General features: G+C 37.4%; 1 protein-coding gene across 1 annotated transcript in view; it reads right to left on the reverse strand.

Moving 5' to 3' along the window:
* LOC124556466 (UDP-xylose and UDP-N-acetylglucosamine transporter) overlaps positions 1–6,330 on the reverse strand; it is a 32,908-nt gene extending 26,578 nt beyond the window's left edge. The window contains exons 1-4 of the mRNA XM_047130416.1: positions 6,122–6,330; positions 3,906–4,019; positions 471–573; positions 77–208 (exon numbers count right to left, since the gene is read on the reverse strand). Of these exons, the coding sequence (XP_046986372.1) occupies positions 77–208; positions 471–573; positions 3,906–4,019; positions 6,122–6,198 (426 nt within the window). The 5' untranslated portion in view covers positions 6,199–6,330. The remainder of the gene's footprint in view (positions 1–76; positions 209–470; positions 574–3,905; positions 4,020–6,121) is intronic.
* Between the last annotated feature and the right edge of the window lie 8,394 nt (positions 6,331–14,724).

Consider the following 14,724-nt stretch of genomic DNA (forward strand, 5'->3'; position numbering starts at 1 on the left):
ACTTTCTGCAAAAAAGTTACTTAAAACAGCAGAATATACACATAAACATTTATCTGTACAACAGGATGAAACTTACCACTTCTTTACCAGAAACCACTGTGCACATAACTATTCCAAACGTAATCATGAAGACCGACAGATATTTTGAAAATGTGTATTTTTTCTTCAAAATTATAATTCCCATAATCATGTTTGCTATCAGAGAGCCCTGTAATATGAAAAAAAAACTATATAAGAATCCATGCATGAATGTAACAGTAATTACTAGGAAGGAAAAATCAAACAGTGACATTAATGAATTATGAATATAATCATCATTGAATCTTCACAGAAGAGAAATTTGAGGAGAACGCAAATTTAATTTTAATAAGTATATTAAAAATGATGGATTTTTTTTTATTTCAGCATTTAATTAACTGGAATGTTGCAACAAAATATTAAAACTAAAGCTAAGGTCTGTCTTTACTTACAGCTCTAAATATCATGTGCAAAGGCATGGGAATGTTGAAATTAAACGCATAGTTGTTGCAGAGGTTGGCAATGAAAAACATTGCAACTAGAATACTGTAATCTCTGAAACAAAAAAACAAAGAAATTAGAAAATCTAAGGTACCCTAACACTTAGAAAAGTAAACCAAGACTAAAATCACAAACACCAACTGCTATACAAATGGTAACATTACACACACTAGTGATTTCTGTACATGATGTTGCCACATACAATACCACAGAATACTCATACCTTTCAATCTACTATGTGTGACAATGTATTCTATTCTATCTTCCAAAAGTGATCTTACAGGATGATCACTCTTAAGGCTCTGAAAAACTAATGAATCACAGGTAAGTTTCTGATCATACTGTTTTAATAGGGAGAGACTTCAATTAACCAGCCACAAAATGGGAGTCGTGTGATTAAAAGTGGTACCAGAGGCAGTGATTCATGTGAGATTATTCTGAATATACTATTGTGAAGAATACTTCAAGCAACAAAGAACAAACCTGTAAGGGAAATATTTTTAACCCCCAATCAATAAACAGATCCACACTTTTGAATCAATTAACTGGAAGAGTGTATCAGTTGGCACAAAGCCATTGTAGCATTGATGACAAACTGTCACAAGACAAGTTAAGACAGGTAGGAAAATATTTTTGCAAAGTAAGGAGAACAGGAAACAAATTGCAGAGTACCTGAGCAGTCAACATATAATATTCAGCTCTGGGGATGGAAGTGTGGAGCACAAATGGATGAAATTCAAAAGGATTGTACTATACATTTCAGATCAGTACGTACTGAGCTAATGTTGGGAAACACCTACATTGGCTCAGCAAGGGTGTTAGAAAGTTTCTACAAAAACAAAGAATGTAATCACAGATTTAATCAAAGTCAAAGTCTTTTTGGCAAACAAAAGTTGATCGCATAAGAAGTGTAAGAAGAGCAATTCTAATAAAAAAATCCCAAGAAGTTTTGGTCTCAAAAACAGCCAAAAAATGGATTAAAATCATCTATTCACCTCCTCAGTGAGCAATTTGGTACCAAAATAGAAAACACATAGAAAACAAAAATCTTAAATTCGGTCTCCTAAAATTATTTTCATAAGGTTCCTCATTTAATCAGTGCATGAACACTGAAATGGCATTTACTGAGATTAGTGATCACAAATTAGTAAATCAACTAAAACTGTTCAATAGAGCAAAGGGATCTAGAGCTACCTGTATGGTTAGCAGGGTGCATTAATGCACCACTTGCATGACATGTGGAGGTGAGTCCGACCTGATTTGAATCCACTTCGCAGATTAACGATGAGGGTTGGTGAACTGGCCAGCCTGGATGTGCTTTTTAGGTAGTTTGCCACGTGCCAGGAGGTGAATATCAGGGTGGTACCCACATTCTGCCTCTGGTACATGCTACACAAACATTTAGAAAATGTTCTCACACTTTCCAGAATGAATTTTCACTCTGCAGCTGAGTGTGCACTGATGTGAAACTTTCTGGCACATTTAAATTGTGTGCCAGGGCTCAACTGCGGGACATCTGCTTTTGCAGGCAAGTGCTCTACCAACTGAGCTACGCAAGCATGACTCCCAAACCCTCCTCACATATTTACTTTTACTTTTGACAGTACCTCATCTACTACCTTCCAAATTTCACAGTTCTCTTCCATAACTTGCAGGACTAGCACTCCTGGAGGAAAAGATACTGTGGAGACATGGTTTCACCACAGTCTGGGAGAATGTTCCAGGGCACTTGCCTGTGAAAGACATAGGTCCCATGTTCGAGTCCCAGACTGACACACAGTTTCAATATGCAAGGGAGTTTTATTCTCACAGTTGCACATAGAATTTATTCTAGAAACAGAGATATGAGTACATCTATTTCACACTGGAAAGGGGGGAGGGGGTGGGGAGGGCATTAACAGGAGACTTATGACCCTAGGTGTTTAGTATTCTTAAACCTATCAGCAGCAGCAGAGCTGGAGCTGATTAAGTACCTGTAGGATTTGACAATCTGTGTGGAAAAATTTAGTCCCTATAGCAGCAGTTTATGCCACCTTACAATCCTATGTGGCATTTGGCAAATTAAGTTTCCATGATAATGATGGCCAAAACTGGTTATGATGGTTATAATGTTGGGAAACACGGAAGCGTCCAATCCCGCCTGTCTGCTTTGACCCATGACGTCACAAATATGGTGGAAACGACCATAAACCACGATTCCAATACTGCGCATATAAAGTCGTTACGTACACATTATCAGGACAAAAATAAATCGAAAAACAACCATACACACGTTCCACAAAAAGCCTAATGACACTAACGGGACAAGCGTGGGAAATAGGGGGGTTTTGGCTGGGGGCAAACTAAATATAAACAAATTTAGACACCCACCCCCATACGAAACCACGCAAAACGACGAAAAAAAAACTGACATCACAGAACTCCCCAAATACCACTAAACACAATATCATCTGGAATCGGACACTTCCCTTGACCTATATAGCTCAACAGCAGCTCCCGATCCCATAAATTAGGGCCTAACACTTCCCTTGACCTATATAGCTCAAAAACATCTCCCGATACAGCCACACATTGGGATCGAACACTTCTCTTGCCCTGTTATTCTTACAACATCTCCACATACAGCCGTCCCTGGTCCGAGACGCCGGAACTTTAAGTAAGCCTCATTTCTTCACAGCATACTGAACACTTCACGACTTCATCCAAAAATTCGAATAGTTGAAGAAATTTTATTAGAGACAACGCACTGTCCCCCACCATAGCCGACAACCGAAAACTGTTGACCCTGTCAGTCATATCCATACCTACCAAAGACGTAAAAAAAAAAGCATTTACCAAAATTCACACACGGCGCCACACTCGCAAACTAAACCAAAAACATCACCTAACACACCACCAGAGAGCACCACCGATCGCATCAAAACGACACCTACAAACACGCCACTCTCAAACTAAATTCTGCGTCGTCGTGACGTCACACACCACAACAGCCTTACGTCACGGGTCAAAGCTGACGGGTGGGATCGGACGCTTCGGTCGACCCTAATGTTGTGTGATTGTGTTCAATGTTGTCTAGAGTATGGTGCTGGACCTGGACCTTGCTTTCATCTCTTCCATTACATAAATGTCAACAGGAAAGATCTGAAAGCATGACTGCCAGCTATCCACATTGCCATATATGTGGAAAACTACAAAGTGTCTATGTCATAAGAAGGAATTTCTTCTTTCTGAATAGGTAAAATTGATACCTTAATTAAGAAACACATTTATATAGAGAACTACAAGGAGCATTTTGGTGTATATTACCAGTAGGTTTATGCATACATCAATTACAGGAGACAGGTTTAAACACACATCTAGTAAACTACAATACATTATTCACTTACTTTAAACCAATACTTGGCTTCTTTGTACCACATCTTGATGTAAATATAAAACCTTCTAGAGCAATAAATAAGAACTGAGAAAATGTAATTATATTCCCAGAACTTGGATCCTCCCTGAAAAATAAGTAAAACGAAGAGTCATATATATGCATTCCAGTTGCTACCATTAAAAATCTATTAAAGCTGTCTGATCACAACATTTTTAAGACAAATGAAAAATTTGAACATTGATATAGCAGAATGATATTGAACAGTTATGGATCTATATTGGCAGAGATGTTACTTAGAAAATAAATTATCAAGAATATTGTTGTGACCTTCAGTCACAAGCCTAATTTGGTGCAGCACTACAAGCTAGTACAACCCGCGCAAGACTTTGCATCTCTACACAACTGCTGAAACCTCCATCTACTTGAACCTGCTTGTTGTAGTCAAGCATTAGTCTCCCCCTACAATTTTTAACCCCGACACTTGCTTCTATTACCAAATTTACTACTGCCTATTCCTTGATGCCTCAGGATGTGACCCACCAATCAATCCCTTATTTGAGTCAGGTTGTGTATCAAGTTTCTCTTCTCCCAAATTTGGTTCACAACCTCCAAATCAGTAATGCAACCTACCCATCTAATCTTTCATATTCTTCTGTAACAAATTTCAAAAGTCTCATTTTCTTTTTGTTTGAATTGTTTATTGTCCACAAACTTCCACTGAAGGCTACATTCAACACAAATATCTTCAGAAAAGACTTTCTAACACTTAAATTTCTGTTTGATGTTAGCAAACTCCTCTTTTTTAGAAATGTATTTCTTGCTATTTTATAGCATCATAAGTTACTATACTGCAAAAATAACAAAACTTACCTACTACTTTGATTGGTGTCCTTCCTAAGATAATTCCCTCAGCAGCAGCTGATTTAATTTTACTACATGCTGTTACCCTTGCTTTGTTTTTCATAATATTCATATTACATGCTTTTTGCACCCAACAGTCTATCCGTTCTATTTACCTGCTCTTCCAAGTCCTTTGCACCTCTAACAAAATTACAATGTCACTGGCAAACATCAAAGTATTTAATTGTGCTCCCTGAATGTTAATCCCATTTGCAGATTCCTCCCTTCACAGATAGACTACAACACTGTTTCACTTCCTTTTCACCTTCTGCTCACCTTTCATGAACTTTACTTCTTATAACTGCTGTCTAGGGTCTGTAACAATTGTAAACAACATTTTACTCATGCTCCGTTTTAAAGAATTGTCAAAACCCTTCTCTAAAGCTAGAAATGCAGTAAAGGCAGGTTTCTCTTTCTTAATTCTTGAGGTTTTAATTACGTGTTCAAAATAGGGCAGTTATTTCATAAAGAGAGAAGTGGAATCAACCAATGCAATCTTAACGCTATTTGTGATATCAACAACATGAATAGTGGCAAACTTATATGGGACAACTGTCAGACAGGCCAACTGAAAGGTACATCACAAATTGTCATCTGAAAACTGGTGCAGTGCTAAGAAAGTTATGTATAAACCTTTGATGATGAAATTGTTCATACAGGCACTGTTCCCTCAAATTAATGTTTTACAGGTGCCACAACTTTCTCAAGGCCAAACAATAGCAACTGCACTCATACATAAATATAGCATTACTCTATATCTTTTAACATAATTGCCTTTTGTAACCCCACAGATATGCTTTCCCAATACTCAGATTGTTTCTTTTTACGTGAGCTATATGCAATTAAATGTCAGTGCTTAAGTTGATAAGAAATATGTGAGAGATACTACTAAATCACAGATTTTTTGAGGTGGACACGGGTGGACGGAGGTAGCTTCATTTCAATTTTGAAATCAACGATACAAGGAAAAGAATCGGGACAAATGAAAATAGTAATCACCTTTGATAAAACTTGTTTTATTAACTGCGAATCAGTTCGTAGAGTATATCACAGAACTGTCTTTAGAGTTACCTTGTCCTCCACCAAATTAGAAATTAATTACAAAACTACAACCAATAGAAGATTCGCGGGCTATGAAAATGCTCTCAGCAGCATAACCATCATCAAAGTGCCGGGGACAGTAGGGTTGCTGGAAAGTATTTTTGATTTGTATAAACAGGTTACCCCACGATAACAGCAACCAATTTTTCTATAATGTCAAAGCTTATTTACAACGTTTTATGAAAGCTAATCATCCCTTACAAACTGTAATGTGATTATGCTTACTTAATAAGAAGCTCCAAAAACACGACGTTGCTACAGCAACCAATAAATACAAACAAAATTGCGAGTGCGGCTTTCATCTTCAATCTTAGTGCCAAAACACGCACACGTTAAGTACCACACGTCACATCTACACACCAAAACTCCACACAGCAGAACACACACGCCACGACTAGTTTAAACACAGCTGAACCATAGTGTCTATACCCATTGCCTTCTGTTGCGTAATTCATGCCAAAGATGTCAGTACTAACAATCACACAGTCTAACATTAGACTTCGTCATACATTACATGTTTGTGCAAACAAAGTAAGAATTCTATTGTTCAGATCAGAACCCAGATATTCTTACCCTGTAGGCCTGTATTCATTTGCTAAGAGATACTTGTGAAAGCGTTGATTTTTGTCTTTAATGTTTATGGATTTATAAATAATACTGATGACTTGAATTAATGGTTCTTAATGGGCGATTCACACAGTACGTCAACAGAGAGTGAAGGAACAGCGAGCGAAGTTGCTGTAAAATGCGGGTGTGTTCAAAATAGACGAAACGTCAACACAACATCACTTTCCTTAGCCCAATACCGAATGGTAAAAGTGAGGTTATAATATACTATCTGAGATAACAAAAGTATCAGAACATAGATCAGGATTAAGGAACTAGCCATGACACAATTTATTAATGGCTACATATTCTTGACAAAGTTTGTCGGGTACACTGCTGAGAAGTGAAGCTACAGGAAAAGTGCCGTACACACATTTCAAAACATCTACATTTGTTTGCCAGAGAAAATATTTACTTATGAACACATTAAACAACGTTTAGAGGACAATACATAGAGCCTTTTTACCTTATTAATTGTATTTTTTCTTTCTAAGTAAAAAAACGCAAAAAACTATATTTTTCTCCTTGAATAGTGCTGAATTTTCACTGTCGAGAGGTGGTTATTAGTCAAAATTGTTTCATCAATTTATATGCTTATTTGTGCACAGTCTAAACTTTTTTCTTTTTTCAGGTATTGTGAAAACCCAAATAGTTTTTTGCTTTCATTTATCTGGCCTTTTGTGGAAGAACATTCATCGGAAAATATCCAAGGCGTTATGGATAATTTTAAATGTGTCACGAAAACAAATCAATTAATAATTAAATCAAATGCTTAGAAGACACAAAAACACAAAATTCACTACTCTAATGTTAGTAGGCTCGACGAGAGGGGGTTAACTTCTGATATTACCAGACTCAGTTACCACCCTCCACTTTCCCAACCCCGTCACACCTCGCCAACGTCACCACTTTCTTGTCGATAAATCTTGACACTGACAAATTATTCTGGGCAATCTTGTTCTGTTCTGTCAAGAGTTAGCCGACTTTAAACAAACTCTCTGCTTAAAATTATATGTAATTACTGAACTGCTTATGATAATCAGAAATAATAAGTTGTGAAATATCAAGGATATACAAAATTAACTGAGGAACAGGTTTTCAGCAGGACAATACGGAATAGTTGAAGTAATATGAGCATAAGATTCTGTTTTGTTGCAGCACAACTGCGAAATGAATTTCAACTAAGGACTTCGATACTTGGAACACGCTCACGTAAATGTGCTTAATTGTTTTTTTCTTATGCATTTAGATGTGAAGAGCACTGGATGTACTGTAACACACTTGTCTAGAATGGAATATGCCTGTTATGTGGTGCAAGTATATAGGCAAAAGGTAGATGTATTGTGGTGAGACCCACCACCAATAAGACAAGAATTATAGGTATTACTACATTAAATTCAATAATTCCTCCATTGTAAGATTTGTAGCAAATAGAGTTATATCAGTGTAAGGAATTTAGCACGCATTTTGTTTATTTCATGTGATTGTGGGTAATTGTGAAACATAAAAAGTAATTTCTGAATGAATTTTTCACTTTGCAGTGACATGTGCACTGGTATGAAACTTCCTGTCAGATTAAAGCTCTGAGCCAGACATGCACGAACTTGGGACTTTTGCCTTATATGGGAAAGTGCTCTAGAATCTGACCTACTGAGCACAATTCCTGGGCCATCTTCACAGCTTTACTTCCGCCGTGAGTTTGGAAGATAGGAGATGAGGTACTGGCGGAAGTAAAACTCTGAGGATAGGTTGTGAATTGTACTCAGGTAGCTCAGATGGTAGAGCGCTTGCCTGTGAAGAGCAAAGGTCTCGAGTTAAGTTCACAGTTTTTGTAGAAAGTGATATCCATTCAGTGTAGTGTATAACAGTGCATTTCAAAACCATAAATAGTAGCAGCCAAACACATATATAATCAGTGGCAGCAAATAATGACAATCCGCATGTGACAGAGAATAAGTGAACGATTTGCAAAACTCAGTTGGTTACAGATATTTGGGCAGACTTATCAATGGCACAACTCTTGTGCATGTACAACAACAGTAAATGTTTTCTGAACTTGAAATAGCCCCATAATGGAATATTATGCCGTGGAGCTATCATATTCACCAAATTTAGGAAATGATAACTGACCATCAGACTTGCAGTAGTTACCATCACCATCAACCATCTGACATCTTCCACTAGGAGAATTCCTTCTTTAAGCTTTTCCATGGATTACTGACTTAAGCTGTATGTATCCATACTGTTTCTGCATCTTTTCTAATGTCAAACATCCTCTTTCCACTAGATTGTGGTGTTTGTGGTTTGGTATTTATTGGATCTCAACAAATAACTTCCTTGATCCATTTACCATACATTCATATGTCGAGGTATTTCATCTACCTCCACCTGATTTTCGTTATGGTCATAATCACATCTTCTGATCTAGTCTGTTCCCTGATTTTTTCTTTGTTTTACTGTCAGTTAGCTTCAATTTCAGTTTTTTTCGTGTTCCATAGATTTACAACTCGCCATGATGTGAAACGAGCCAGCAAATTCACAAGTACAGTACATTTCTTATGTAGAAATATAGCTCCAGCCTTTCAATTACATTGTTTTGATCTTTATCTAAAAAAATTGTCATACAAAACCAAAAAACACACAAAATATTTCCTCAGAACTTCATTAATGGAGTAGAAGGAGTTGTCAAGTAGAAATTATTTCAATTTGTTTTTAAAAAGTTCATTAAGTGGAGGATGCTGCTGTTCCTAGTTTTCTATTTATGAATGCTGCTATTTCTTCCAATTAAGAGTGGAGGCTGTTTCTTTCCCTAGAGTTATGCCGTATGAGGTCAAGTAATGTGAGAGGGTGAAGTAAGCTATTTTTCTGATGCTTTCATTGCCAAAATCAGCAGTTACACTTAAAGCAAATACCACTAAATTGGAGGCTGTTTTTGTTCCTAGAGTTATGCCATATGAGGTCAAGTAATGTGAGAATGTAAAGTAAGCCATTTTTCTGATGCTTTCATTACCAAAATCAGCAGTTACACTTAAAGCAAATGCCACTAAATTAAAGAAATTTGAAAACATCTGTAATATGTGAGTTTCAGTTCAGGTTATGTTCTATATTAATATCACTATGGAGACCCATGCTGTACTGTTGTTAATGGTGCTATGTCATACCCTGTATAGAACTGAATGAATTGAATAGGACAAAAAATGACTGTATGAACAGGACAAAAAAATGAATACCAATGAAGATACCTAACATGAATAGGCGAAACTTGTCTGGTTCTCAAGAATTAATTCCAGCTGTAAACGACATAAGTTTTCTTACCTTTATTATAAAATATAATTGAAGCTACAATTAGCAACTAGGAAAAACGAATGCAAATATACTGAGGTGACAAAAGTCAGGGGACAGTGATACATACATATACAGATGGCGGTGGTATTACATACAAAAGAGTAGTGCATTGGCAGAACTGTCACTTGTACTCAGATGATTCATGTGAAAAGGTTTCTGAATTGATTATGGTCCCAAACAACAGGAATTAACAAACTCGTTGGAGTTAGATGCATGGGACAAAACGGGAGATACGTCAATTGTCCACATTCCACAGTGTCAGAATTGTGCTGAGAACACTACATTTCAAGCATTACCTCTCGCCTTAGACAACACAGTGGCCAACGGCCTTTACTTAACTACTGAGAGCAGTGGTGTTTGCATATAGTTGTCTGTGCTAACAGACAAGCAACACTTTGTGAAATAACCAAGAAATCAATGTGAGGCATACAACGAATGTACCCATTAGGACGATGGAACGAAATTTGGCTTTAATGGGTTATGTATGGCAGCTGATGGCCGATGCCAGTGCCTTTGCTAACAGCATGACATTGTCTGCAGTGCCTCTCTTGGACTCATGACCATATTGGTTGGACCATAGACAACTGGAAAACTGTAGCCGGGTCAGTTGAGTCAGAATTTCAGTTGGTAAGGACTGATGGGAGGATTCGAGTGTCATGCAGACTCCATAAATCCATGGACCAAAACTGTAAACAAGGCACTATGAAAGCTGGTGGTGGCTCCCTGATGTTGGAGGCCATGTTTAGATGTAGTGGATTGGGTCCTCTGGTCCAGCTGAATGATCGTTGACTGGAAATGGTTATGTTCAGCTATTTAGAGACGATTTTCAGCGATACATAAACTTCATGTTACCAAAAAACGATGGAATTTTTATGGAAGACAATGGGCTATGACACTGGGACAAAGGTTTGAAGAATATTCTGGACAATTCGAGCGAATGATTTGGCCACCCAGACCATCTGATATGAATCCCGCCGAACATTTATGGGACATAATCGAGAGCTCAGTTCGTGCACAAAAGTCTGCATCAACAACATCTTTGCAATTCAGAATGGCTACAGAGGCAGCATACCTCACTGTTTCTGCAGGGAGCTTCCATGCCACATCGAGTCGCTGTACTACACTGTGCAAAAAGGGGTGCAACTCGATATTAGGAGGTATCCCGACTTTTGTCACCTCAGTGTATTAACAGTATGAATGAACAGGGTTTCTTCTGAGTTAAGTGACAGACAATTTTACAAGAATCAGTCAATACTATTATTAAGTGTTTCACATGTGAACAGCCGGATATCAGTGTCCAATGGGCACAACATTTCGGCAAACTACCACACTGCCAACATCAGGTGTACAATGGCAAGGTGGTCGTTAGCTGAAATATTGTGCTCATTGGACACTGGCATCTAGCTGCTTACCTGTGAAATAGTTCATCGTGAATTATACTGGGAGAAGTTTAAGTATCTTGATCAATATTACTTTTGTATATTTCAGTTACTGCTTATTGTGCTTGCATCATTAGTAAAGAGAAAAATTCCTGCTTTTTCAGTGTAATGTGGGAGATTATGTATATAATCTCCCACATTACACTGAAATATATATATATATATATATATATATATATATATATATATATATATATATATAGCAAAAAAGTCATGGTCCCAGAACTGATACCTGAGAAATGGCATTAGCGGTTTGTCCCCATTCAGAAAAAGAGTCACCATGAGAGCTGCTAGAGCTATCTAACATGATCCTTTGTTTCTTATCCCATCATTCCATGCAGAGGAGTCCTCAGTTTTTAAACAAAAAGAAGTCCATGCTTCACTGTCAAAAACTGAAACTGGTAATACAAAGTTCGAAGCTTAGTTTAGAAAGCTTTATTTAGATTTCCAAAAATACACCATAAATACGAAAACACAACTGATTCTATGAACTGAAAGTTAATTTGTACAATTTTCCTTTTGGTGGGTTGAATTTACGTTGTTTTTGTTGTATTTGAATTGATTTTCACGTGTGGTTTTAAAATTTCTCTCTTAAGTTTTTCCATAAAATGAAGATGTTTCATGTATGTTACATTAATGTACAGTCCTTGTCTGTTTATCATATCAACTCAGACTGTAAACAAAGGTATCAGCATATGGAGTAGGTACCCAGATATGTGAGTGGCTCAAAGATTTCTTAAATAACAGAACCCAGTATCTTGTCCTAGACTGCAAATGTTCATCAGAGACAAGGCTATCATCAGGAGTGCCCAGGGAAAGTGTGACAGGACCGCTATTATTTTGTATATATGATCTAGTGGACAGGATGGTCAAAATACGATGTTACCTTATATGAATATGGTGTCTGTTTTTTCGGACATGTCCAAAAGAACAGACATCATTGATGACACATTTTCACCTGTACCCGTCGATATACATCAACGCCCATCAGCAGCTGAAGGTATTAATATATAATTCTAATTTCGTTCTAGACGGCTGCAGGTCATCAATGGTGTCTGTTATTTTGTGTCCGAAAGAACATACACCATATTCATATAAAGTATATGGTTCTGGCAATATCGGCCGTGACCTTTCTCTTCTGTGCGGATGCACACGTATTACCCAAACTCTTACAGGACTTGGTAAGAATGTCTTCCACGAGTAATGAGTGTGTTGGGTAGGGGCACTACAAATGTAGCATGTGGACATATAAGGTGAGAATGTGGGTCTCATAGGAGGCATGCATGAGATAGTCCCTGAAGTCGCACACTCCTTGTGCCCTTGGTGGCTCAGATGGATAGAGCATCTGCCATGTAAGCAGGAGATCCTGGATTCGAGTCCCGGTCGGGTCACACATTTTCACCTGTCCCCGTTGATATATATCAACGCCCGTCAGCAACTGAAGGTATTAATATATAATTCTAATTTCGTTAAATCTTTTGTTTGCTGATGATGCTGTGGTGTACAGGAAGATGATGAAGTTGGGCTACTGTAGGAGGGCACAAGATGAATTAGACAAAATTTCTATTCAGTTTGATGAATAGAAGCTAGCCCAAAATGTAAAAAAAATGTAAGTTAATCCAGATGAGTAGGAAAAACAAACCTATAATCTTCAGATACAGCATTACTGGTGTCATGTTTGACACAGTCATGTCATTTAAATATGAGGTCATAACATTGCAAAGCAATATGAAATGGAGTGAGGATGTGATGGACAGTATGGACAGTAAATGTCGACTTTGGTTTATTGGGAAAATTTTAAGAAAGTGTGGTTCATCTGTAAAGGAGACCTCGTATAGAATGCTAGTGTGACCTCATCTTGAGTACTGCTTGAGTGTTTGCGATCCAAACCAGGTTGAATTAAAGGAGGACATCGAGGCAATTCAGAGGTGTATTGCTGGGTTTGTTACAAATATGTGCAAACAACATGCAAGTATTACAGAGATGGTTCATGAACTCTGCTTAGAATCCCAGGAGGAAAGGTGACATTTCTTTTGAGGAACACTGTTGACGAAATTGAGAGAACCACCATTTGAAGCTGACTGCAGAATAATTCTACTACCATCAACATACATTTTGCGTAAGGAACACGAAGATGGCTCATGTCGAGACATACAACCAGTCGGTTTTTCCTCAACAAGAAAGGGAATGACTTTTAGTGGTACAGGATACACTCTGCTGCACACTCTGTGGTGGCTTGTGGAGTATGTACGTAGATGCAGATCAAGGAATCTGAAAACCTCTCCTAGTACTGCTAACAAATCTTTTTGTGATATTGGACCATTTTGTCAAATTATTCTTTCAGTTCTGAATTTTCAGTACCACAGTGAATATAACATAACAGAAGCCGTAGCAGTGATGTATAAATTCTTCAGTAAATTTACGTGGGTTGAATCACTGACTTGTTTATCAAGGGCGATTAATACAGACTTCGTTGAAACCAAGTCAAAATCTTTCTCAATACCTATGAATCTGTGAGAAAGTCTTGATTCATATTCATTGTTCTAGTTTGTATCTCTTGTCCATTGTGCTATGACTACATATGAAGCCAGATTATTCCTTTGTCCGATTAAAATCTAATGTTTTCCTTTGTTAATGATGATAATTGTACTGAATGTGTTGTAGATTTTGCGAAAGGTGGTGACAGATCTATAATTTTCTTATTTGCCTCTTTCTTGTGAAGGAAAATAGTTACAGCATTGTTCCAATTTTTGAGGACTGCCTTCTTTCACGAACACTTTGTATATAACTTCAGTTATGTTTTATCATAACGATAAGAAAACTTCTGTCTTTTGCAACTGAAATTTATTCTTGAGTACCAGACATGTTTCGCCTGTTCATGTTAAGCCTCTTCAGTGGTCTACGATAACACAAAATTATTTAATTACACGTATTTTGATATGAGATTTGTAGTAATTCTTTTGCAGTTTGGTTAGATCTAGCTATTCCTATTTACAGTTATATGTTTGTGGTTTTTGCTTACATTCATTTTTGTCTCCTATTGATGCGCAAAGTTTTTGTCCTGTATCTGCTAAATGCTCATAGCATGCGTTTTCTCCAGTAAAAATATGTTGTACATAACCTATACTGTTGAAAACTGCACGTTTGCACTGCTCTTGGTAACATGCTTTAGAACTGACTGAGAGATCATGGGAACAGATTGAGGGATCCTTGGAAAGTTGAGTGGGGTGTTGGTGAAGGGATAGAGGCAGGTTGGGTGGTTGGGCACTTTGCGTGTGTGTTTCTGGATGAATGAGCATCTCACTTGAACAAGTGGAATATTTGAGAAGGTGTGTTATTTGATTCACATGTATTTCAGGCGTTTGTTTATAGTTGCAGTGCACATTACCTGATCACAAAATATTGCACACTGACTGATTTGAAACACAGGAGAAATAT

The sequence above is a fragment of the Schistocerca americana genome, chromosome X (assembly GCF_021461395.2).
Source record: "Schistocerca americana isolate TAMUIC-IGC-003095 chromosome X, iqSchAmer2.1, whole genome shotgun sequence".
Taxonomy (NCBI): Eukaryota; Metazoa; Arthropoda; class Insecta; order Orthoptera; family Acrididae; genus Schistocerca; species Schistocerca americana.